This window comes from Pleurodeles waltl, chromosome 9, assembly GCF_031143425.1.
Source record: "Pleurodeles waltl isolate 20211129_DDA chromosome 9, aPleWal1.hap1.20221129, whole genome shotgun sequence".
NCBI lineage: Eukaryota > Metazoa > Chordata > Amphibia > Caudata > Salamandridae > Pleurodeles > Pleurodeles waltl.
In genome coordinates this window covers 299,454,511-299,481,362 of record NC_090448.1, presented here as the reverse complement: position 1 = coordinate 299,481,362, position 26,852 = coordinate 299,454,511, and the positions used below count along the sequence as shown (strand labels likewise).

The window sequence follows — 26,852 nt, the reverse complement described above, 5'->3', positions numbered from 1 at the left end:
TCAATGCATTTTCCTCTAATGAATGCCTTGAAAGTGTTCCAAGTGGTAGAGAGGTTAGTGTCCTGGGGGAGATTCAGTTGGGAAAAGACCTGATAGCTTTGCAAAGCTCTCCCCTGGTGGGGGCGGTCTGTTGCCAAAGTGGTGGGAAAAAACGAGAGGTGGATTTTGATGGTGGTGGACCCCAATTCATGAATAACTGAAGTGGGGTGTGATCGGAGATGGTAACTGGGTGAAAGGAGGCCATGAGTAGGGTCGGTGTGAGCGATTGGCTGGTGAAGCTGTAATCCAATCTAGAGTACGTGTGCCTGGTATGACAGAAGAATGAGTAATCTCTAGTTGTGGAGTATTGGGTCTTCCAGGAGTCAATGAGTCATATTGAAGCTTTGAAGAAACTCCCTGTAGGAGATCTTTGAAGGTGGGTGCAATCCATGGCAGGGTCCCATGTGAGGTTAAAGTCACCAAGCATAATAATTTCCCCTTCTGCAAATTATCCCAGTAGAGCCAGGAGTGTCTGTATGAATGAGACCTGATTAACGTTAGGGACATATACCGAGGCAAAGGTGCACATTCATCCTGCAAGACATTCTTTCACTAAGATAATTCTCCCCTCCTTGTCAGATTTGTAGTCTTCTGGAGAAAAACTTGAGGAAGAGTGGAAAAAGAGGGCCACACCAGTATGTTTTGTGGATGTTGAGAATGTATACATATTAGGGTAGGCTTTATGGCGCAACCTATGGTCTGCACCCCATTTGAGTTGAGTCTCTGGTAGGGCTATGATGTCATGTCACTGGTCTAACAGATATTTCCATAATTTATTATGTTTGGCTGGCAAATTGCTGCCTTTAATGTTCCACTAAAGTGTAGTGATCACCATGTGGATTTAGTTAGTGCTTGGCCTGCTACTTGGCTCTCTAACATACTGCCCTTGGGCTCTTCACTCTCCTCACCTCCCCATCCAATAAAAGTCATTGTGTATCTCCGTGGTCCCCACCCCAGTTCCCCCCTCTCATCATGAAGCTGAGTTAATCATGTACCTTTGTATCAAATATCAAGAAACTTCAAAAAAACAAACAGAAAACTAGTAGGACAACATGTCTCCAAACAAGTAGGTTCTTAGTAAGGCTACATTGTATGACAGGCATATGGTCAAAAGTCGCTTATGCAAAATGTTAGAAGCTGTTATTTTTGAGGTATGTGACAGCCTCTTGGTTATACCTCAATAAAAGACTCCTACCATCTTACGACCAAATGAGGTATATTTTGTTAATTTTTACCCCCTCAAAAAGGAGGGTGAAGCAGACAGAATAGGCTCGCCCTGCAAAATTCATCTTTGAGGTGAGCCACAAGTCAATGTACATAGGCTACTTGGTAAAAGGGAGCCTGCTTAGGAGTGAGAAAAAGAAAAAATCATTAAGCTCTCATTGTTTCCTCTGAGGTTTGGTTTGTTTTTGTGATTGCCACTAGCTCTTCTCTGCGCTTCTCAAGTAAGTGATGGAAGTAGTCGCGTTTCCCCCTTGTTGTTGATCATCTTGGAGTGGCATACCCATGATCGTCGCTGCAGTTTGTAGGTCGGTGATATGATGAGTTTTGTTTTGATAGTCAAACACCAAGCCAATTGGGTATATCCATCTATACCACATGTGTTCCTTTCTTAATTATTTGGTGACAGACCGTAATTGTTGTCTATCAGCCAGGTTGCTGGAGCTATGTCTTGTAAAAGAGCACACGTGGTGCCCTGGAATGAGATGCCATCCTTCGTCCGCGCTGCTCGAATAATCGTCTCCTTCGACTTAAAGGAGTGGTGTTTCACCAAGATATCGTGGGGGCGACCGCCCTGTCTGTGCTCTGGGGGCCCACTCAGTGGACTCTGTCTATTTTGATTTTCATGTGGTTTTCCCCCAGTAACTCTTAAAAAACGCCCACTACATAGGTCTCAAGATCAGGACCCTCTCCCCCTTCCTCCAGGTTATGGGTGCATAGGTTATCACATCACAACCTGTTTTCAAGATCTTCGCATTGCAATATTGAGGCTTGGAGTTGCATTTGGAGGGAGTCAGATGATTCTTCAGTCATACTCATATGTCTGTCCAGCTCTTAGATCTTGGTCTCAAGATCCGATGCTTGGGAGCCCACTGAGTCAATATTGTTTGGAGTGCAGTGATCCTGGTATTTATGTCAGACTTGAGTAGGTCCAAGGATGCGTTCTGGCCTGTTTTCAGCTCCTCTTGAAGTTCCTGCTTGAACTTTTTAAGGGAGGTGAGAAGGTCCTCCTTCGTGTGTGCCAGGGCATCTCTGCTACCAGTGACTGAAGGGGTGTCACACACCTCTGTAGGTGTGAAATAGCTGGACACTCTGTTTGAGTCCTTTTTAGAGGCATAAAGACTTCAGGTGTTAAAGGGAGTGTCACCCAGAGGGTCACCACTATTCGTACTTCATTTGGTTATGTTGGGGTAGCCATTTTGAAATAACACTTGTAGTATGTTGTAGAGGTAGAAAGGCTAACCTCTGGGGCCACAGAACTGTACGTAGCTCTAATCATTGGGCTATCTCATATCTTAACTTAAGGAAAGTGAGAAGTATCTAGATCCGCCCCCCGCAGTGAGCCACCACATCTGTTTGTGTTTGTTTTTGCCATACATCAATTCAGTAGAGCCAGTTGCCCTTCCTTTAGTCCAACTTTCAGTGGGGCCAGTGGGAACCGGTTATTTGGTATGCTATGTGCTGGGTTCAGTTAGTGAGTCCAAGCGATTGCATTCCCTTTGTATTCACCATTTTAAGGCCAGGCAGGAATGGCACTGAAGCTTCCAGGAAGAATCATGTTCAGGAGGCTTCAAGCAGTGAGAGGGCCTGGGTTCCCCACTCTCTCTTTTATTTATTTTTACGGTTAGTGGGATAATGTGGCGAGTTTGAGTGTATTTGTAGAATTTATTGACATTTCCTACCTCTGGCACCATCAGGCACTCACAAGGTTTGTCTCGCAGAGGGAGGTAAGCTTGTATTCCCACTTATTGCATTTTTCTTTTAAACGTCCCGGGGCCCCTGGGGCATGGGGGTCTCTCCTAGAAGCACTAAAGTTGCTGTCCTGCCCACCGTGAGGTTCGCCTCTTTCGGCCTGCTGCTCTCGCCTTCGCATTGTAAAACATCGGCAGTTGGCGCAGGCTCCAAAAAAAAAACCTCTGGCATTGACCTCCACATGTCACATATTGAGAAGGGGTCCACTGTGCCAGGTAGGGCTGGAGATGTGCACATACCTTGATTCCGCGTATGTTTGCAGCAGAGCTCATGTGGATCAGTTCCACTCGGTCATCTTGGTTGGCCGTGCCCGTTATTTTGTACATTTTTGACATGTCAACACTATCTATGCAAAGGTTTCACCTCATTAGTAGCAGTTTAACATCCAAATACGGCAATAAATAACAGATAGGGTACCAGTCATCCTTTTTAAAGAGCCTTCCACTGTACAATAACATCTGTTGCCCTTTTGTAGTAGCTTTTGAATCATTCGCCGTAGAAACTTCAGTTTATACAGCAGATGATGAATTAAGTGATGAATGCAGAAAATTCATAACTATACAGAAAATGTTATTGTTAAATAATCAATAGTACAGTGCAGGTTGTTTTTTGTTCCCCTTTCAATTTTAGGATTTGAGTAATTGACAGAGATTTAAGCAAGTGGGGAATTCTCTCAACCTAAAAAGAAAAAACTGCAACCAGGTGTACTCTCTCGGGCAGAGACTTGGATTTAAAATTCAAAGAATGTGACAAAAGACTTGAATTATTTTGAGAAAAAACTAAAACAGTGAAAAACATTTCTGATTACTTTTTAACACAATAACATTGACATGTTTCTTGTTACTTTTCAAAACTTAAATGTAAAATGGTTTTATTTGTTCATTCATAAGGTGTTGCTGCTCTCTTTTTCTGTTTCCAAGACGTAGTGGGCAGGATCAACACTTCAAGGGAAGGGTGAGCTGTTCAAAGTGGTGCTTACTTAGTTCTTCGGGGTTAGAGGGAGGTGTCTGCATATTTTAACGCATTTATTGACATAGAGATTTACGACTCTGTATGATGTACCTGGATAGGCACTCACTTGGCCTAAAACCAGTTGCACAGTACACGGGGAGATACTCTTATATTTAAAAGCTAGCTTCAATCGGGTGGTGTGCGGCACCCCCCCAATAAATGTATTCTAAGTAAATAGTTGCGTACAGGTGTTCTCAGTCGTGTATGATGATGTCTCACACAGACGAAAACTCTCTCTATTCCCTACACCCCACCCTTCTTTTTTGGAGGTCTACGAGAATGTTGGTTGTTTTACAAAATATTACTTTCCTGCCACTTACTACCCCTAACTATCCACACTTCTCTCCCTGTCCTCCACCCATTAACCCCCTCAAGCCAAGCTTGTCCTCTTGATGTATATATCAGTGTGATTGTTGGAAAATCTGGCAGCCACATACCTCCAATCTTTCGGGCCAAGACACACCTCTGCCTATCATATCACTGTCGCAAAGGGCTATTTAATCATAAATGATACTTCCTAGTATTCCGTCTATTTAATTTATAATCAGACAAGCTGCGGTCTTACAAAAATTCTAACTTGCCATCCAATATGTCCATATGTAACCCGAGTTAGAATAATTAGATGGAAGAGCGCAGCACAGTCCCTACAATTCTGAGACGGAGAGTGCTGCTGTAGTGCCATGAGTCCCATGGTGCTTTCTCGGTACCTATGCATGCAGTGCTCTGAAAGCAGCCTGAGTCATGGTGGCGAGGCAGTTCACTTCCAATGTGTTGTATCTGAAAACGCCATCTTTGTGGCCATATGGAGAGTGAAGGAAAACAAATATTTACCAAAAAAGACACAAGCCTTCTTTTATGCTTTCCCATAAACAGAAGGATCGTTTTTCTGCCAAGAACCGGATAATGAGGAGGAAAATAAAGGCACTGGAAGCGTTTCGCAGCAGTGACAGGTTGCAAGAATGCCTGAAATGATTTAGATAGTAAAACTCCACTGAGATCCATTTTCTGTACAGAGGGTGATGTTAAAGGCTACGGTCCTACAAAAGTCATACAAAATGGGCATCTACATATGCATTGCAAGTGCCGGAAAGTGTGCAGTAGTCACTCGTGGTGCTCATGGGTAGATGTAATTCATGTTCTTAAGTTAAGGAAAGCCTTGATGGGTGGATGTGTGAGGCTAGCCCAGCTTGTGTATCACCCCTGTGCAGCTTGACCTCGCCCACCCTTGAAGAAATCCTGTTTCCCCCAGGCGTCCATCTCTGATCATCTTGTCCTGTAAGAAGATAAACCCCTGGTGAATAGTTTTCACTTTCGCCCTTAATTGTGCCCCCAGGCAAACAAGTGGTGACCCCGTTTCATGCACAGCCTGCTTCATGCCTCCACTGGCTGCTTCAGAAAGACAGTCAAAACTCCCGCACTGACCACCACATGGCTTTGCGACTGCACGATCAAAGACACAAGTGGCAGTCAAAAGTCCCCACAAAGGTTTAGGCATGTTTAGTCCTCCTCCAAACCAGAGACAGCCCCATGGATCTCTTAGGTAGACTGACTGGGTTTGAGGGCATCGAGGGAACTCCTCATTGCTTTCCGGTGTATGTATGTTTGATGTGTTTTTTTCTAACCTCACTACAAGAAGTGCTCCTTCGGATAGAGAATAAATACAAACATGAGTGTGGCACTTGACATTCAAAACTACACAATGTATTATCTCTTAGAGAATGGACTTTTGATATAGTGCTAACACGAAGCTGTGTTACTGCTTCAGGGCATCCGTCTGGGCATAAGTCAACATACAGAACTACAAAAAAAGCAAAAAAGCATAAATCAAAAAATAGAGTCAGTTGTGATCAACAAGATAATCATCGTGCATCCGAGGGTGTAAAGACTCGGAGGGTAAAAAGATCGGTGACTTCCATCGTGGTGTACTCCGAAGGATTCATGTTTTTCCAATATTGATCCAAAGAGGCAGAAAAAAGGCTACAGGGTCAATTTATCTGGGCCATTTTCCCAAATATCAGAGCATCTTGCAACCATCCATTCGAGCTATCTGCATTGCCTTTCATCTACTATTGCCTTTTGTGAGTTGTATGCTCTTTGAAATTCAGTTTTTTCTTTGGAGTACAAAAAAAACCCGAATGAAGTTCTCTTGTGAACGAGCATGGCATGAGATTATTGCGAAGAACAAAGGGAATAATTAAGATTGAAGGGAAATGAAATTGATTTAAATTGAATTCTGCTTACACTTGCATACCCTATGTCAGCTTCTCTTCTCTTTTCCCCATAATCTTTGCTGATCTTTTCTCGGCCCCTCTGAACTATAAAGAAAAATAGTCTGTTAAAATACATTGATTTGTAAAATGGGTGCTAGTCAATATCTGGATAATAGCAATATATTGGCACTGCAGTGTTTGTGGTGTTGCCTTCTTAATAAATAAACTTAAAGTTTCCCGTTAACATCTCCAATATATAGATTTTATAATTTTAAAAAAGTTTGATGGCGCAAGGAATTCTAAATAAGAACAACACCCTAAGCTCAGTTGCTGATATGTCCCAGAGCAGGATAATCACTCAACAATACGTGGGTCCTTAAATAATGAGATAAACAGTGTGTGAGATTGGAAGGTGGGACAATTATAGGTTTTTGTTTGGTTTGAAATGTGTAGAAAGTTCAACACATCCCATTTATATGCATGCTGCAGAGCTTGGAGTGCAGAAAATCTGATGCAAGTCTACTGGGCACTATTTGTGCAACTTCCAAGGTAAGCAGTGCAACAAACAGAAGTTTTTCCAGTCAACGTTACATAAAAAACACAGGAAAATATTGAACAATGAATTTTGCATTATGTTTCCTGCTTTCTCAGTAAAAAACTGAGTAAATGTTGATCACATTGGTCATATTTTGAAAAGTGAGAAAATATCCATGCTCTGTTCCTTATTAGTAACTGGAAAACACAGTGAAATATTACTTTTCCAGGTTTTCTGTGTGGATGAAAACCACTATGGAATATTGAGATGGCATACTCACGAGCAAGTTCTGGCTGCATTGCTTCCTATTATGCAAGCAGCAACAAAAATGCAAACTACTAACTCCAGAGAGAATCACGACTATTGGTGGAAATTAAAAAAAAAAAAAAAAAAAAAAAAAACATTCACAACCCATAATTGAACTTTGTCTTTCTTTGATCGAAGAATCTACAATTTTGACAGAAGAGACTTTCATTGAGACCCCAAATTCTTAGCTTCTGCAAACCCCTGACGACCTGCCTACTCAACATTCATGGCTTCACTCTCTGGGTGTGCTCTTGGTCCTGTCTCAAATGAACCCAAATCCTGTCCCTTTCTGCTGTTTCTACTTGTAGCCTTCTAGTTCTCTGCACCTGTTGGTACTGCTACTCGACAATCTCTCTGCAGCTCGTGTTATGTCCCTTTTATACAAAACCGTTAAGACATAAATACATGACAATATGACTTATCCATTTTTATTTGTCACCAGTGCAAAACTTTTTGTAACTTGGCCCCCTGTCTCTTGCTGAAGAGTATGTTTGGGGCATCATCAATGAATGCGACTTGGGTATTTGAAATCACATTTATAATTATAGGACTAAAAAAGAGGGCTTACAAAGCGCGTACAGCTGGAGTGTGCTCTACAGCTATGCCTTGTGCGGCAAGAAAAATAACAGCACATTGGACAGCGACACTGATAAATCTCGGGAAAGAGAAAGCGGTGGCTAATTGTTTCTGCGCGTTTAGCAAGCGAGCCCAATCGCACGAGAACCCTGTAGGGCGAGATCCACATCCAATAATTAGCCCCCTTCGGAGAGCAGGGACGTAGCTTGTGAAGTTGCGCCTGTTTGTATAGGGATCCGATCCAGGGCGCGCAAACAGCGCTCTTCTGAAAGCAAGCTCCCCGTCGAGAGGCTGAGGCGAGACCCGGCGCTACGGGGGCTCCGGCGCGGTTCTACAGTCTACCGGAGGAGGCAAATCCAGGGCTCGGAATCCATTCTTTCAAGCAGACTCCGCAGGGAGAGGAGCACGAGCAGCCAAGCGCTTTGAAGCAGGATGAAGGATGGTCGATGAACAGCCATCAGTTGTGAGGGTGTTCTTCGAGTCATTGTGCCATGCACTAAGACAGCAGGCTGAGTGGAGGATGAGTGGTGCCGGCTGGTTTCAGACAGCGAAAGCAGACTGAGTTGAGTGTGAGTGATGCTTCCTGGCTTTGGACAACAGGAACAGACTAACCTGACAATGATTGTTGCTCGCTGGTTTCGGACAGGGAGAGCAGGCTGAGTCGAAGATCAGTGGCGCTTGCGGCATAGACAATGAGAACAGACTACGTTGAGCATGAGCGTTGCTGGCTAGTTTCGAGCAACGAGCGCACGACGAGAATAAGTGATACTTGTATCACTTCCTGAATCCGGAATACACTTGTTTCATACAAGAGTATGTAGACCTAGGGCAAGTGGTGCTCAAATGACACTTTGGACCCGCAGATTACCAGTCACAGAAAGTGAGAGCATGTTGAGTGGAGTATGAGAGTTGCTCCCTGGTTTCAGGCACGCGCAAGCTGAGTTGAGGATAAGTGGTGCTTGTATCATCTTCTGAATGTGATATAAACTGGTTTCAGACAGGAGCATGTAGACAGGTTCCCAGTTTCGGACAGTGAGAGCATGTTGAGGCAAAGATGAGTGTCCTAATGACACACTGTGACCAATGGCTGCTGGTTTCTGGCAGAGAGACTAGGCCTAGTCATGGGGGAGGGGGAGCTTGGATTACGCTATAAAGTCAGGGGATACTGGTTTTGAAACAGGAAGAGCACAATGCCCTGAGGATGAGTGGTGCTCTAATGACACTCTGAAACCGAGACCACAGATTCAGACATAGAGAGCCGGCTTAGTCAAGGGAGGGTGGTGTTCGAACGAGACTTTAAAGCAGCGTGTCAATGGGTTTCAGCAAGAGCATGCTGAGTTGAGCTTAAAGCGCTGTGAACCCAAGGCCACTGGTGTTGAAAAACAAGAGTAGTGTGAGTGGAGGGTGATTGGTGCTCATATCATAAGCATTCAGACGTTACTGATTTTGGACAGCGACGGCACACAGAGCTGAGGAAGTCTGTTGCCCGTAAGCACGCTGAACCTTAAGTTGGGGGCAACTGGTGCGCATATGACACTTTGCTCTCAGAAGTTACTGATTTTGGACAGCGAGAGCACGAGGTTACAGGTTTTGGGCGAAAATAGCCTGAATTGAGGATGACTTGTGGTCATATGACACCCTGAATCCAAGATTACTGGTTTCTGGCAACTCAAGTACAGTACGCCAGATATCAGTGGTGTATGATGCTGAAACGAGAGCTCAGGCATAGGTCAACAAAAGTGACAATCACAAATGTCACACAGGAGAGTGGTGCACGGGCTCATGATTTGCTTGTCTCCCATCAACCACAACTTGTACTAGGCCAACGAGGACATGAAGTGGTGAAGTATTTGAGTCAGAGAACAAACCTAACGTACTTTACCTCTGTTAACCCTGGTCCATTGCCGTGTCTTTCCTTCAATAGGGAACATTTTATCTCAGTGCCAAGGATTGTTTCGAATAAAAATTAAATCACCCACGCTTGAACTGACATGGTTCGTAGTACACTACCTCTCATCAGATAAAAAAGGCTTTAAACATGTAAAGGCAAGAGCAGCTAATTGGTATCCTTTCAGGAAGTGTTTGAAAAAAAAGTCAACTGTAGCAGTAGCAGTGCTTAATTTGTCCCGATTTTTGGCGGTGCTCTGCATCAGTAGTTAATTATCAACCCCGACTTACTTATGACAGTTCACCACATGGTGGAGCTGTCTATTTTTGAGAGGAGTACACTCGTTTTATAATTAAATACACATTCAAAAACCAATACTAGCACCCCCAAGCCATTCCTTCTGCTTCGGTGACCTGCAGTAGTCCATAGTGTTACACTTATAGCAGTTCAATGTTTAATAGGGAGCGTTTATTCTGGCATGTGGCAGTGATGGGAGTTTCACCTGGTTGTGCGAGCTACAGTGTCCCCCTGTGCCATACCTGGGGCCCTGGGACTTGTTTATATACAAATTTATCACTGAGTAGTATTATAAGTAAACTGTATACATAAAACATTTATAATTTACAATAATACATATATGTATAAAATAATATTGTCTCTAATCTAATAGTTCACTTGCAAAATCAACTCAATGGCGAACCACTTGTGAAGAGCAAAAGGGGTGTGTTCAGTAGCACTTGCTTGCAAATACTGTTCCATCTCTACAGAAGACCTTTCCAACCATTATCGTCAGCAGTGGTACCACTTTAATGCCAGGTCCTATCAATATAAACATTTCACAGCAATGCTCACCCTCAGATTCCATCCTATATAAAGACACACGTCATTGCAAAAGAACTGTGTGGGAAAATTCTACTGGCATGTCAAGTTTTAAATATCATCCTACAAAAATATCTTAGCCAGGAACTTGCCTACTACAATATCATGAAGGTCAGTAAAGTATATATAAACAAGTATACATTTACTATTCCGTACTCTAATATGAAACTCAGTTTTCTGACATACAACCCTGTGAGAGTCAATTCGCCCCTCAACCTATATTTGAGGAACGCAAAACCAGTGTGATGTGGATGTGCTCTCATGAATTTCCTCAGCTTAAAGCTTGTTACATATACACGTATATGTAACAAAAAAAAGAAAACCTATTCACATATCTCTGGTGTGATGTTTTGGAAGCAGAAAATGAACTTCATAAGCCACTGCCTCAACAACGGTGAACACAAAAGTTCATTCACTACACTCTGTTACGTTAATGCGTTCAGTGTATTGCTTCCACGTGTCCCAGCTCAGATGAATAAATAGGATCCACAAGGTTGCTGAGATACTTGTGATTGCCTTCCACTCTCCCACAAGGCAGCTGCCACTGAAGAGAATCGTGACACACACTGAAAGATGCAACATACAGATGCAGTGGAGAGCAGGGAAACACCCCTGTTATCATTTCAAAACAGTGAAATGAAAATTATGGGGCCCCAAGAAGACTGTGGTGAAGAGGTCCCTGTGTCTTCCATACCTCACAAATATTCACAGACTTGGTGCTGAATGAGGACAACCGAGGGGAGGGAGAGGGGAAGCTGTGCTACAGGAGCTTCAGCAATCTGCAATACAGCCTGGTTTTAAAAAATGAAGGGATTATTGGAAGATCAAAGAGGCCACCACATACACCCAGTGGAAGTCAGTTTTTTTTTTATCAGGGAAGTGGGTGGACGGTACACAAACACACACACAAACACTGACTCATACCCATGCCTTCACACATGTCTGCACACACACATACATCCTTTCACAACGCTCACTCCCAAATATTCATGCACACCAGCACGCATGCACCAAACATTAAAGCAAAAATCACACTTACCTGCTCTGCTCTGCCTTGAAAGTCCCAGAAGGGTTGGGACTGCTGTCTTCCCTGAGGCAGCAGTCCCAACTCGTCACAGAGTGAGAATGGGTTATTGAGAGTTGCAGACCCCCCAACACACACTCTCTGATGAAGTGTTAGTGATTGACACTGCGCCCTGGGCACTGAAGCATCCACGTCTGACGCAATCAGTGATGCTCCCCCTTGTCATGAGTATGAGGCCCTCACGGTGCTTTGTCAAGCTGAAGAAGTCACATCAACAGGAGCTGTGACAGCTTCAGCCCAGCAAAGTTCAGTTCAGGCAGCCAGTAGCCTGCACATTTAGCACATGTCTAGCTTGTGGCTGCCTGACCTGAAAAGAGTGTATGTCAGGCTGACCTTTGCTCAGCCTGACAGATACTCTTCTTTTGGGGCAAAATGTGAGGGAGCATGGCCCCTCTGCAATCATTATGGGCTGAAGCTGCAAACACCTTTGAACTAAGAATACTGTCAGACAACCACCATACAGCAGCAAACATTCATAGATATATGTCAGATAGCATTGAGATAATCACTGACAACAAACATTGTGAACAAAGGAAAGTGTCAATATTCTAATCCCACATATATTACAGATTGTATTTCGTGAGCGTTGAAAAAGCTTTTCAAAGGATTGAAACACTTGTTGACACTACCAAAACAAAATAATATAAACACCACACGAAATAAGAACAATTTCATAACAGAATAATAAACTTACTAGGGTAAAAGGCGCATTCGGGCCAAATACCCAGATACCTGTGAAAATAACGAGTGTTTAAGCTAATAATGGGAAAAATCAAATAAACTGTGAAAACAAAATTATTTGAACAGAATATTGAGATTAGAACATCATATTTCCACGCAAATAATCAATATTGCTGGTATGTAATTTAATTTCCTCCAAAAGAAGTCTTCATGTAAACCTCTCAAACATTAGACTTGCACATAAGAAAGTACTCAATTAACATAATTTGAGGGTTTAATGTGGGAGTGTACAAGGGGCCCAGACAGGATTTGTAAATCAATGTTTATGGGTAGGCAAATGTCTAGCAAGGAATGCTCACTCGTAACTAGAAGATAGCACAAGCGACAGCTAGGAATAATGGCATAGTTTAAAGACAGTGTTGCTTTGAAGGTGACTTTATCATGCAAAGAAACGTATGTTAAAGGGTGTGGAGCTGGGGTGGAAGGGTGTGAGAAGAACTGTGTAGGGCAGTGACAGACAGGCCTAGAGTGCAATCAAGCAGTGCTGGAAGGGCTGGTCTGAAAGGACAGCAATGTGCTGTTTTCTGTCTGTTTGTGGCCCCGTTTTGTGGTCTGCCGGAACAGTTTTATTATTAATTTCCTGACATTACCACAAACATTGTCTCCAGGGAGCACAAAGACATATAGTCTACCACACTCTATATATTACCTATACAGTGTATCTTTACAAGTTCAAAGCTGCTCTGATTTGCAAATATCTGATTGGCTAATGGGGGGCACTTTCATTTTGGTGCCCAGGTCTATTTTCTGTCCGAGTGCCACCCTGGTGTGAAGTATTTATTTTCTAGTAACTATCAACCTAGTTGTGTTTTACTGGTTACTTTCTTCACACTAATATTGAGGGTGCATAGTAAAAAGATTTGGTGAACTAAATGTACTTCTCGGGATGTCCTGCTTGAAAAGATCCACAATTGGCGATCACAAACGGTCAACTTAAAAAATAAAAAAAGGTTTTTCACTGTATGAGAGAGGGTGGGGCTTGGAAAAGGGCGGAGCATTCAGCTACCACTACTGCCTTGAAGGGGTAATTCAAGGGGGAAGGCAATGGAGAGGGGGCAGAGCTAAGTGTCTTTGTTCCCTTGAAGCCTCCCCTGTTCCCTACAAAATACAAAAACAAACATTTCTGAGCCCGTCTCCATCGTCCCGAAGAGGATGCAAAACCCTGCAGAGACAGCAGAACACGAGATGAATACCTACTCTGTGCAGGGCTTCCCAGCTCACCCTGTGCGCATCTTGTGATGTCAGCTATTCACTGTGTGATCGTGTGAAGAGTCCTGATGTTGTGTGAGACACAGTTGTACCATGTGATTTGGCAGCTGTCTGACCAATTGCAGTGAAAGTTGATGTGGGGTCAAAAATGCGTCTCTGTGGTTTATTCATTTTGCCCATCTCGCATGGTGCACCCTGGAACCAGACAGCTACCTCCATGAATAAGAACTAAAATGCCTTTTAAAAACGTACAATCGATAACACTGTCAGGGGTGAAGATCAAGTGAAAGAAGAGTGAAAATGATTGTTTTTTGTCCCTGACCATGAAAATACCTCTAATACAGCGAGTTGGCAGAAAACATTTTACAGAACTAACATCAACGTTTTCAAAACAAATCCAACCGTATCACCAGATACTGTGATGCATATCTATGGCCCGTGAAGTCTTGGTATTATGTTTTTTTGTCCCTGTGCAGTCCCACCCCTGAACAGCGCGCTGGCGCGATGGAATTGTGCACCAACATTTCCAGCAACTTGCTGATGTAAAAAGAGCATGCACCAATCTAGTGCACAGATACTTATCCGGTTGTTCAATACAAATGTTTTTTTTTCACGTCCTCGTAGGTGCAAATGTTAGTGCATAATTATCCTTCACCAAGGAGTAATTATGTAGCCGGACTCTGTATGATGATTTTCCATCGTCATACATGTGCCCATTTCAGGCTTCTGTTCTACTGTACGTATTTCTGCAGCTGAGCATAAAATTCGCTCATTCGATGTCACAAAATACAATTCGATGAATTAACAATGAAGTCCATAAATGTGACTCCTAGCTGTTGAAATGTGCCCACGCAGGGATCCCTTCTAATGTGGAAAAGAGGAGAGACAAATCAGGAGAGCAGTGCGCGTGATCTAAACCCGACCTGTAACTCTCAGAGGACCCCTTCCCGAGGGTATCCACGTACACAGCAGGAACAAAATACCACAAACACAGAGATACACAAAGCTGGCACTGGTGTGTCCTGGTGCCCAGGCCTGCGAAACTGCGCCAAGAACCCATTTCAGTGCATATGTGTGCTTGTAAATATCCAATAACGATGATAATAGTCCCGCCAAAGGACTCCCTGTGTACATTCTAATCCTATTTTATTTATGAAATCAGAAACTAATGTTCAAGCAGGTGGATGGGACACAGGCAATTAAAGTCTGAACATGGCCTACAAATAGACATTTAAATGACAGACTTGTAAGGTGTGTGAAGCACTAATATGTAAGATCCGGTGCATACAGCTATATGAATACTATAATTTCAAATGCACAACCGAATATATAAAGTAAATAACATAGATTTGAACTACCATGTGTATCCATACACATGGCATGTGTATCTATACACATGGGCACGTCTAATAGAAAGTGTTCAGTAACACGTAGAACCACAAGGATTAAACGCACACACACACCCTATTCAGGAGGGTGTACAATACAAAAAAGTGTTCAATGACACATAGTACTGAACATATTGAGTTAGTAATATAGAGAGGTCCTACCGTGATTTACCCACACACATCTAGCGTACACAGCGTGTATCACACAAGCGAGTTCAAAGACGTGCTACAGAAAATATTGCATTAATAATATCGAAATGCACTATCGTGTATGATTCACGCACAAATAGCGTGCAAAAGTGGGTATGCTACAGAAACGAGTTTAATAACATGAGGCGCTCTGCTATAAATGATCAAAACGCATCTGGCATACACGGCTAGATAGAAGTAATAACTTCTAATGACAACATTGAATCAATAACATTAAGTTTTACCCCAATGTCAAAATCAAAGTGTCTAGAAAAGAATAAAGTGTGAATACAGATGTTAGTTCCTCTGCGTATCGCCGAATTTATATTTTTGACCCGTAACCTCATCCAGTATCAAATTTCGAGTCGTTTCCCATCTGTCAGACGGCAACCGACCTGACAGCTGTTTGTACTGAAACACTTTTGACAAGTAGATCACAAAACCTTCATTAAAGTGCATTTATTCTCCAAAAGTACGCCCGACGCCCTTTCTCGCTGCTTTGATTGTGTTCACGGCGAGGCACCGAAAGCACGTGAGAGGAGCGCCGGATGGAGCGCGAGGCGCGTCAGTATCGCAGACAAGGGAGGCTGCAGACTGGATTTGCTCTTTCTCGGTGACCTCCACATGGCAGCAGCCCTTGCCTCTGACTCTGAGTCGCTCTCCAGGCCTGCGATGCACCCAAAGCCGCCAGAGCTGATATATTCCACAGGCATCTGTGTGCGCTGGAGGCACCAGTGGGGTATGGTGGCATGAGGCAAAGCCTGGGTGGCTCTTACTGTGGCGGCACCTGCTGCATGCCCCTCTCCCCACTTCCGCAGCAAACCAGCCCACGCCCCCACCATCTAGGTCTGGAGTCAACAAGAGCACAGCATCGCCGGGGATTAGATACGGGGGAGGAGAGGAATTTCACAAATCACCAGATTAAATCCGCCTACCGATTATTTCTGCGTAGATACAATAGTGACATGCGGCCCGGCCCCTACCACGTCGGTCCCAGAGGACCCCCGCCCCCAACGTGTGCGAAGAAAACTGGGGGAATCGGATCCGAAGCCTGAAATCACACTGGTGCTTTAAACCCAATGCACCATCACAATAATTTCCGCCACAACCCCTTCTTTTCAAGTAGCCATCCATTAGCGCCTCGTTTCCCCTTCCTTGTAGGATGGGTACTGCCGAAGCCTTCTCTGAACCCTTCCGCCTCCCCCCCTCCCCCCCCCCCTTTCCTCTGGCTCCGGTGTAAACACGGTTGTGGGGGGCGGACTCGGCTAAATGTACTACTGTGAAGCGGAAAACGTGACCTGGCGAAAACGAGGAGCCGTCCTGACGTGGGAAGCAAATGGAGCGGATACAGAGAGCACAAATTACAAAGATCCCCTGAAAAGGAGGCAGGCACAGGCCCACACCGCATGGCACACAACAAGGAGATAAAGAACAACCAAGCAGCCGCACAATCAATGCAGAGGAATGAAGTACAAGAGCGGAAGGGCAGCAGGACCTGAGCCCGGGGGTGGGGAGGAGATGAGGAGGAGATGCAGGCCTGGGGACCAGATGAAGGCAGACGAGGGAGGCGCCACAGTGGAATGATGACACACTGCCATTATGGCAGGGGAGGTCATGTGGTCTAGGGGCAATGTTCTCAGTGACAAGTTTAAGTCCAAGCTGGGCCACTTCACAAATCTTGTGATGCTTTTTCATCACACAACACCCTGCAGGTGAAAGTGTAGCTTCAAAGCCCATACAAATGTTTATTTCTAACTACACAGTTCCATCTTCCTCATCACACGCAGGAGGCAAAAGACATACAGAGATATACATAGAAAGCGGAGCTGAAGGCATGAGGTGACCGCCAGGTTATGTCAAAATTTCAATGACACAGTGGCAAAGGAGTGGGGGAGGCTGAATGGCCCTCAAGATGAATGATGGGGTGGTGTAGGGGTACGAATGCATGGATGTTGGCAGGCTATGAAGACATGGGATGACGTAGAAGCATGAAGTCATGTACAACCATGGAAGGACACAATATATAGAGATGAGTTAGAGGAGGCAAGGACATGGGGTATAGTAGAAGAACAAACAGGGCACAAAGAGAGTTGCGGAGAAAACAATGAGTCAATGTCAAGATGGGGAAAGAGATGAGCATTTCTGGAGCAGGTAGTTACGACAGGGTGGGCATGTGAGTGTTGCTGATGACAGAGTGAGGATGAGAATGGTGATGATGATGATGGAGGCTGAGTTGCTAAGGTAATGCCGATCATGAGTTAAAGATGATGCTTCTTTGATGCCGGGTGGCGAGGAGTGGGAGGAATATTAAGGGTGATGACAGAGAATATTTAGAACATGATGATGGTGATTGGCCATGGATGAAGATGGGCAAGACAGGCAACTGGTGAGGTTGAACACAAAGCAAGGGTTGCGATGACGATGCTGAAGTAGTTAGGCGACAGGGAGGATGATGGCAGTAGAAGACTATTGCAGGGGACTGATGGTGATGGGGAGAGATGGTAAAGATAATGGGGAGTGGTGGTAATGGGGAGCAATGGCCATGAGGTTGCTGGTAAGAGGCTATGAGCCAATAATAAGGGGATGCAGGTGATGAAGATGTGGCTGTAACTGGATGTGAAATTATGGTATTCATGGTATGATAATGTCATCAGTAGTACTTCTAATATTAAGAGCTAAATGTGGTGAAGATTATGATGACATTGGAGTGATTATACTGCCACCGAGGACGATGATGAGTTATGAAGACTTGATCATTGTTCCTAAACTGTGTAAAGCTGCAGAATATATATGCTATATGGTAATTCTGTTGAAGGTATGTTGTGTGTTGGAAAAATGGGAGAGGTAGAGATATCATTCTATTGAAGATAGGACAGTACTTCGAGGGATATTATTTTTCAGAGTGGGGCCACGGTGACACTGTGGTATGGTGCAGTGGAAGTATACTAATACCGAGGAGGTATAATAATGATGGTTAATTGTGAGGGTGCTTTGAAGTTATGATGATGCTGTGATGATAATGCTTTGTAAGTATGATAATGGTGGCAAGTTATGATGATGCTTTGGAGTTTACTGATGATGTGAGGTATGATGATACTGCAGAGTTCTGATGATGTTCTGGAATATGCTGATGATTTCTGGTTTCGATGATGCCGTGGAGTTGTGATGATGTGAGGTATGCTGATGATGTGTGGTACGATGATGCCGTGGAGTTGTGATGAGGCTGTGAGGTATGCTGATGATGTGTGGAATGATGACCCTGAGGAAGTTTGATGATGCTTTGGAGTTTTACTGATGATGTGAGGTGTTATGATACTGCAGAGTTCTGGTGATGTTCTGGGGTGTGCTGGTGGTGTGTGGTATGATGATGCTGTGAGGTATGCTGATGATGTGTAGTATGATGATGCTGTGGGGTATGCTGATGTTGTGGGGTATGATGACGCTGAGGAAGTGTGATGATGCTGTGAGGCATTCTGATGATGTGGGGTCTAATGAAGCTGAGGAGGTGTGATGATGTTTTGGAGTTTACTGATGCTGTGGGGTGTGATGACGCTGCTGGGTTGTGATGATACACTAGGATATGCTGATGATGTGTGGTATGATGATGGCTGTGGAGTTATGATGATGCTTTGGGGTACGCTATGCTGTGAAGGTACGATGATGCTGTCGGTGCGATGATGCTGTGAGGTACACTGATGCTGTAGGGTATGATGATAATGTGTCGTTACAATGATATTGGGGTGTTCCTGTGCAGTGGATCATGGTGCTGCCACAGGAGATGAAACACCACTGGGAGGTTATTCTGTTACTGAGGCTCATGATGATGGTGTAGGGTTACGACGGTAACAACGTGTCTGGGTAATGATGCTATGTTGTAGGGTGATGCTACGTAAGATATCGTGTTGCTGTGGGACACAGTGAGGGTCTGTACCATAGTAGCGCTGCCTTGGTAAAATGATGCACTGGGTGCTTGTTGATGCCATGAGGGCATGTCATTGATATAAGGTGGACGGTCGTGATGCCCGGATAATATACTGTTGTGGGCACATGAAAATGCTATGCTGTTGCTGAGGTCATGAGAGTGTGGATGCTTGTGTTCACATAGCTCCAGGTTAAAGTAGTCGCTTACCCACGCCGTACTTCTCGTCCTCGGTTGGAATCCACATGACTGCGGCGGCCCGGGGGCGCGAGGCGCAAAGCCCCGCGATTCCCGGGCTAAAACGATCACCCAGCGGGCAGGGCACGCATGTCCCGCCGCAGCTCTCTGCCCCTCGGTGGCCCGGTCGCCTCTGCCACTCGCTCTTTCCTTGGGTTCAGCGCTTGACTTGGTAGAATCCAGCAGTACGCGCCCCAGTCTCGTGCCCCCGTCTCGCGCTGCCTCGTACCCGGGTCCCTCGTGCGTACCCAGAAACAGGTCTATGAACAGGTCGCTCGGTCTCGAGCTGTCACTGGCGCACCGTCACTGCGCAGGCGCGGTCGACCCCCCCCCTCCTTCCACAGCAACCGTGCTCTGAACAGCGTCTAGCTTCACCCTGCGTCTGCGCAAGGTACTGTAGCGCTTTACCAGCGCACACTTTCTGGCTGTTCCTGAGAATGCGTGTGGAATACATGCGTGGACGCAGCAATGAACGACCGATTTAGTTTTTCTCTTTTATTTCAACTCTTGCAACATCACATTCTGCATACCGAGTCCCTTCCACTGTAACGTTTTCACCTCTCTGTTCCCTCCCTTACTGCCTTCACCGCAGTCTAATTTGTTTCTCACGTTATATCTATTTATATTTCTTCCCAGTTGCCCTTTAGCGAGGCTCTTCAAGCGATGTTTTCTTTCCTTCTACAATGATTTTGTTTTTCTTTCTCTTCCTCTCGCTCTACAGTTTTCGTTTCGGCTATCCGTTTCTCGCCCAAATTACCCTTGCCTGTCCCTTCTGCCCACTGTTTCAGAGGACTGTGACCGTCTTTATGGGTTATGAGCCCAAAACTCTAGGGGGCGAGGTACGGAAAAAAAAAAGAGGGAGGGGTGGCTCCAACTCTATTAGCAACGGCTCCACAACATCACCTGAGTGCTTAGTAACAATCTCTCAATATTTAAGTGACATATAGAATGTGTGAGAAATCCGTACAATAGACTATCACTTCAATTCAGACATAGGTATTTAATGTATGTGTGCAATATGGAACGTTATGTGTAGTAGCATCATAATATGTAATTGGACGCTTCTATTATAACCCTGATCTTAATTGGTCTGTTTCTTTTTCGCATGTAAACTCTAGTATATGTGCTTTCATCTATGTGACACTGAATATTAGCGTGTAAATAAGAAATGGTTCAAATCCATCAACAAAAACCCTTCATTCTGCCACAAGATCCAAGCTATGTATTACATACGAGTACTAGCACGACTGAAACTGGCACGGGGTTGCTTGTTTTCCCTTGTGGAGTGGACTTCTCCTGGTAGTTTGGGATGGACAGTTCCCACGAGGACCAGGTCAGTCCTGATCTACATAAGATTGGCCTTTTTCGCGAGTGGAACTGTGGGTGGAAAACAACGGATTGAAATGCCATCCAGAGCTATTGCCAGTGGTTCACACATTTTGATAGCACCTTTTTCACCACCCTCTGTGTGTTTGATATCACAGGATGGCTGGCGCAGCCTTAAATCATCCCAAGGTCGATAAACGTGTACCATTTCATATGGTGTAGTAATAATAGCAACATATGCAACGCTTTTTAAGTATATTGGATGAAAGTGTAATATAAAAAAAAGTGTTTATCTTTTTACAAATATAGAATATTGCAAATCCCAGTACTTCCGCAATCAGCAACTGTGGCATGTGCTTGACACATTCTGGGATAAGTGGAAGGTAGTCCCAGAATATAACCGTTTGGAAGCCAAATTGGCGTTAGAGAAGCTGGGTGACAAGGGCATGTTGAGGCTATATTGCTCCTTAGTGGTCAGTTTCCCCGACTCAATGCTTGCCCTGAAGGTAAAGTGGGAAGAGGATATTGACCAAATAGAAGCTGATGAGTGGATAGAAGCCAAAATAGAGTACAGAAATCAAGAAAATCCATTCACCGTGGATAATTCAATTCAAATATTTCCATAAGTTTTATTACTACCCTGTACACTTGTGGAAAATGAGCATGTCTCGAGACCCCACTTGCCAATGGTGTAATTCGGCTTTGGGCACTTACTTACATATGATTTTAGACTTTCTGAAAATATCGAGGCACCGACAGACAAAAATAAGTATATTAAAGGGGTGGTGGATTGTGCTGGAACAGAAAATGATACTATTGAGCATTTTAGACGAATGGGATGGCCTAGTGCATGTTCGATCATTTGTTGGGAAGGGCTTATTGGTAGCTAAAAGGGATATCACTAAATACTGGTCTGCAGAACTGCCCCGCACTAGATGTGAATGGATCAGAGCGATGGACTGCTGTGCACTAAAGGAAGAAAGTATGAATCGCGCTAGAGGCTAATAGAAAAAAGCATATTAACATTTTTTGACATTGGTGGGGTTCTTCACAAAATGTTACATGATGAGTATATCAGCAATTAAGGTTAATGATTGTTTTGGTTCCTCATAGTGAAGTCTACGTCCTACTATGCTGAACATGTCCTTTGGAGAATACTGTATGATACACTTGAGATATGATTAGTTGCTTGACATCTGTGATTGCTATCTGTTGTGTGTTGAAATAATAATAAAACAATTATAAAAAAGAAATATGGAATATTATCTCCCCTGTAAAAGTATGATGCTTTTGTTTGCTACTAACATTTTTTTTAAACTCAAGACAAATCATAAACGTGCATTCTCCAACCTATTAATAGCTTGAGTGATAAACTCTCCTGTTGAGGGAACACAATAGAATATTCAAATTACAAATGTGGTGAGCTCACTGTGCAGACAGTTAAGTGAGTTAAGCGCTGCTTCATGACTTCTCAGAGATAAAGAGGATATTGCCAAGGAAGGTTAAAATCACCCTCTGTAACAAGATGTGAAGGGTATGTAATATAATACAATGATTCCAAGTGCTGAAGCACACACAGACACTAGTGTTGGCTCACAATACATGGGGTGAGAGGGGCTGTCCCTGCCTTGCTCTTTCCTAAGAGTGCCTTGCCCAGTTTTCCAATAAAACACCCCACTTGGGCTGCCCATGTCTACATGTTCCAAAGTCTGAAACATCGCTACTCAACCACATCTCCTCCCAAGTGACATCAGAAGGAATCAGTAATAACCTACAGACTTCAGTAGTTAGAGCTGAAGTTGGGGACTTTTTAAACATTAGATATCACATTAGATGCAATAACTATCCTAAATACACCTGAAAATTTACAGAAATACAATGCTTACTGCAAATAACGTAGTACACTTTTTCAGGATTTCACATTTTAAAAATCAGCAGACATGTTCGAAACATAAATAGAAAAAGGTAGTTAATAGCGATTTATCACCATTGTGACGTTTAAGGGAACAAGACCCAACCCAGTGTTTCGGGGCAGGGCAATAAGTGCCCATTCGAGTTAGCAACTTTGTACGTATGCTGGTTTCCGGAGTGTTACTACATTGTGAAGTGATGTTTAAAGAGGTGCATCTTAAATTTTTTACTAAATTAGGGTGGTGTCGGGGTGGTCCTAATAGATACAGGGATGTTGTTTCAGATCCTACACACAGTAACAACACAAGTTACAACTTAAAAGTACATTTTCCAAACAAAGCACCTAATGCCTCATTTGTGTGAGGAATTGGGCATAATGCAGCTGAGATCACTGTCAATTTTCCAAGAATAATTCTGAAATTTGATTTACAGTCACGTAAGATTCTTTATTTATGGACCTCACATAGACAATGGCTGTAATGGGACATGTGTCGAAAAAATATAGGGGTTGATGGACCTTCAAGCGGTGGATCAGTCATTGGTTCCACTGTTGGGAACACCTTTCAAAATCTCACTACCAGTGGAAATGGCAAAGGTGGCACAATCTACTTCAGGGACATTTGTTCATTATCATTTTCACTGGTGATCTTTTGGCTTCTCCTATCCTTATGAACCATGGTCCTGAAGTAAAATCATTTTTAAATAGTCCGTTCTCAGAGCTGGCTTCCAAGCCAAAGGGGGACATTAGTTTTGCATCCATGAAGATGAGGGCGGGGGGTGGTCTTCAAGGATAATGTAATTGATGGCAGATCCACAACACCAGCATGGCTGATCTTCTTCCACGGTTTTTGTCTCCTAAAGTGGCGCCTGCCATGGATGTAGGAAGCATTTTTGACATACAGATTTAAATGAGTTGACCTGGATGGGCTGGTGTGACAGAGGTATTGCTTTCTTCTTGCAAGAGACGCACAGCAGCCTGGCAACCCACATCAAAATGACTCCCAATTTGTTTCTTCCATATATATAGTTTGATAAAGAAATATAAATATATGTATACCACATTCAATATCATGCAGCCACAGATCTTCAAAGTATTTATCTCTCCTGTACACAGATGCTGAGCAACATTACCCTTGTCAACAGAATTATAACTGATACATTTCAAACAAGGGCAGGTTCCTTTTTTATATAACGTTTCTAGTGGTTGTGCTTCTTTTAACTTACTCATATCAACCCAACCAAATTATTCCTTAGGTTCTAATTTTTTTGTATGCAATTAATGGCTTCACTTGACCAACAGGTGTTTAATAATAATCAATTTAATTCAAGCCCTTTGATTTGAAATGTTTAGACTAAATACAACTATGGTTCGATGACAGATAATTGTTGTCATAAACATTGTTTGACATAAATATTGTGCCGAAATATTTTTCAAAAAATTATCAACCCACTGCATTCATTGCAAAGACCTTGCTGACACATTTCCCTGGTATGACATCACAGACAACATCTGCACTGCAGCTGAGACTGAGACATAAAATGAAAATCAGGCAAGGTTGCAGCGCAGCACCGAAGAAGTGGATTCCCCAGAGTCTTGGAGAGAAGACACGCAGCATCATATGAATACACACCTGTAGCTTGAATCAGGGGTTGTTGCGAGCTTCTGCAGCATAAACAAGGTATAATAAAAACAAAAAGATAAACAGTGAATTCAGAGTAATAACATCACCAGTGGGAATCTGGAAACAATGATATTCCCGTTGTGAATTTACTAAGCTCCCTGAAAATCATATTGTTATATTATTTATTTTGGAAAATTCTCTTATCAAGCTTTTTAAAAAAAAAGATAATTGTGTAAATAAGGATCATGTTCCAAAAATGGATTTGACTTGTACTCTCATAAAACCTGTGAACAAAACGTAGGACGATATCCTCTATAGTGAACATCTTCAAATATAGGTGGGTGTTGTCAGCATATTGACGGTAGGAAATAATAGAGTCTTTTATGTCCCCAAAGGATTCAATAGAGACTAAACATGACTGAAGCTAGCATGTAGCCTTGTGGAATGCCTTGTGAAACAGGCGCCAGTTTAGACAGAAAGTGTTCAACATTGATCAGTTGCAATCGGTGAACGATGCCTGCTCTTTAAAGCAAAGGTGCAGCTGCCCAGGGGTGTGCTAAACAGCGGAGAATCAGGAATTTTCTATTTTCTGTGGAGCACATAGCAAATGGAGTGCTAAGGTATAGCTGTATGGGTAACTGAAAATTATGGGAGTTGGGGAGCTCACTGAAGTTACTGGTAGTGTTGAGATTTATTTATTCTATTGATATTTTTTCGATGGCCTTGCAGTACCAAAAACAGTATTATCATGCATTCCAAAGAACACTCAAGAATACTCCAAAGACAATGACGTAAGATGCTGGAGATAGGGGGATCAGAGATGAGCAATTTGAGTGAACAGAGGTAAGTTCAATGAACATAAAGAGAGTAACTAATCAGAGTCAGAGAAAGACTGTATCAAGAAGGTGGCAGAGAGGAGTGACCCCTGACCTGATTTTAGGCCGGGTTTCACTCTTCACGCTGCGCAGCTCCTCCTGTCTGCCTCCATGCCCCCGACCCCACCCTCGCTGCTGCTGCGAGTTCGAGGCCCTCCACCACCCGCTGGCACCCGCCTGCGCCTCATCCCTGGTGTCTAGTGGTTGCCTTAAGTATTGTGTTTCTGTCCTGTAATCTGTCTTTGTATTTTTTGTCTACAGACCCCTGGGCCCCCGATCCACAGTTCTGCGATGCCATCGCCAACACAATCTGCGCCCACGCCCTCGCCTCCACGGATTGAATTTTCACCAGGAGAACACCAACGACAGCAACTCCTCAACCTTGATCGACAACCTTGCCAACCTCAGTCTCAAACAACTCATCACAACGCCCTCTCACTCAGCCGGCCACACACTCGACCCTAGCAGCGACATCACCTTCACCCACACCACCGAACTTCACTGGACCGACCACCACTGTGGCCACTTCTCCTTCCAGAAACCCACCGCTCACCACCACCTTCAACAGATCCCTCGCCACAGCTGGAACAAGATCTCGTAGGACCAGCTGATCTCCACCCTCGCCCATGCCCCGCCACCCAACACCAGCAACCCCAACACCGCCACCCTCACCCTCAAACAGTGGCTAGATGACTGCACCAACACCCTCGCTCCACTTAGGAAACCACCCAACACCCGCACCAGCAAGAAAGCACCCTGGTTCACTGCCGACCTGTAGGCCTCCAAGCTGGAGTGCCGAAAAATCGAGAAGAGATGGCACCACGAACAAACAGAGAGCAACCACACCGCCCTCAAGACAGCCATCCGCAAGCATCACCAGCTCATCAAGACCTCCAAAAGATCATTCTACAAAGATCAAATCTACAACAACACGCACAACAGCAAAGAGCTCTTCTACATCATCAAAGAACTCGCCAACCCCAAGTTCTGTTCCATCGAGCCCCCCCATCGCAAGACCTCTGCGACTCTCTCGCCACCCTTTTTCACTGCAAGAACATGAACATCCATGGCAGCTTCGACTCCCCGATCCCCACGACCACCGCGGCCAACACTAACCCCAGCGCACCCAACCACACCAACCTCCTGAGCGCCTGGACTCACACCAATGACGAGGACACCACCAAGACCATGAGCACCATACACTCCGGATCACCCGCCGACCCCTGCCCTCACTATGTGTTCAACAAAGCCAGCCAAATCATCGCCCCCCAACTCCGTACTATTATCAACAGCTCCTTCAAGACTGCCACCTTCCCGGAGAGCTGGAAACACGCTGAAGTCTATGCCCTGCTCTAAAAACCCAAGGCAGATCCCGAAGACCTAAAAAATTAACAGACCATCTCCCTCCTCCCCTTCCCAGTGAAGGTCATCGAGAATATAGTCAACAGCCAACTATCAAGCTTCCTGGAGGACAACAGCTTGCTCAACATCTCCCAATCCGGCTTCCGCAAGAACCACAGCACCAAAACTGCTCTCATCGCCGCTACCGATAACATCAGGATCATGCTTGACAAAGGTGAAACCGTGGCCCGAATCCTCCTTGACCTATCAGCAGCCTTTGATACCGTCTGTCACCACACATTCCGCACTTGCCTCCATGATGCCGGAATCCGCCACAAGACCCTGGACTGGATCACATCCTTCCTCTCCGGCAGAACTCAGAGAGTCCGTCTCCCTCCGTTCCTGTCGAAAGCCACCAAGACCATCTGTGGAGTCCCCCAAGGATCCTCTCTCAAGCCTACCCTTTTTAACGTCTATATGGCGCAGCTCGCTAACATCGTCCAATCCCACGGCCTCAACATCGTCTCCTACGCAGACAACACCAAACTAATCCTCTCACTCACTGAGGACCCCGTCACCGCCAAGACCAATCT

General features: G+C 44.3%; 1 protein-coding gene across 1 annotated transcript in view; it reads right to left on the bottom strand.

Annotated features, from left to right (window-relative positions):
• The window catches only part of DOCK3 (dedicator of cytokinesis 3), a 1,331,886-nt gene extending 1,312,392 nt beyond the window's left edge, over positions 1 to 19,494 (bottom strand). Inside the window, exon 1 of the mRNA XM_069206772.1 lies at positions 19,158 to 19,494. Coding sequence (XP_069062873.1) covers positions 19,158 to 19,194 — 37 coding nt within the window. The 5' untranslated portion in view covers positions 19,195 to 19,494. The remainder of the gene's footprint in view (positions 1 to 19,157) is intronic.
• Between the last annotated feature and the right edge of the window lie 7,358 nt (positions 19,495 to 26,852).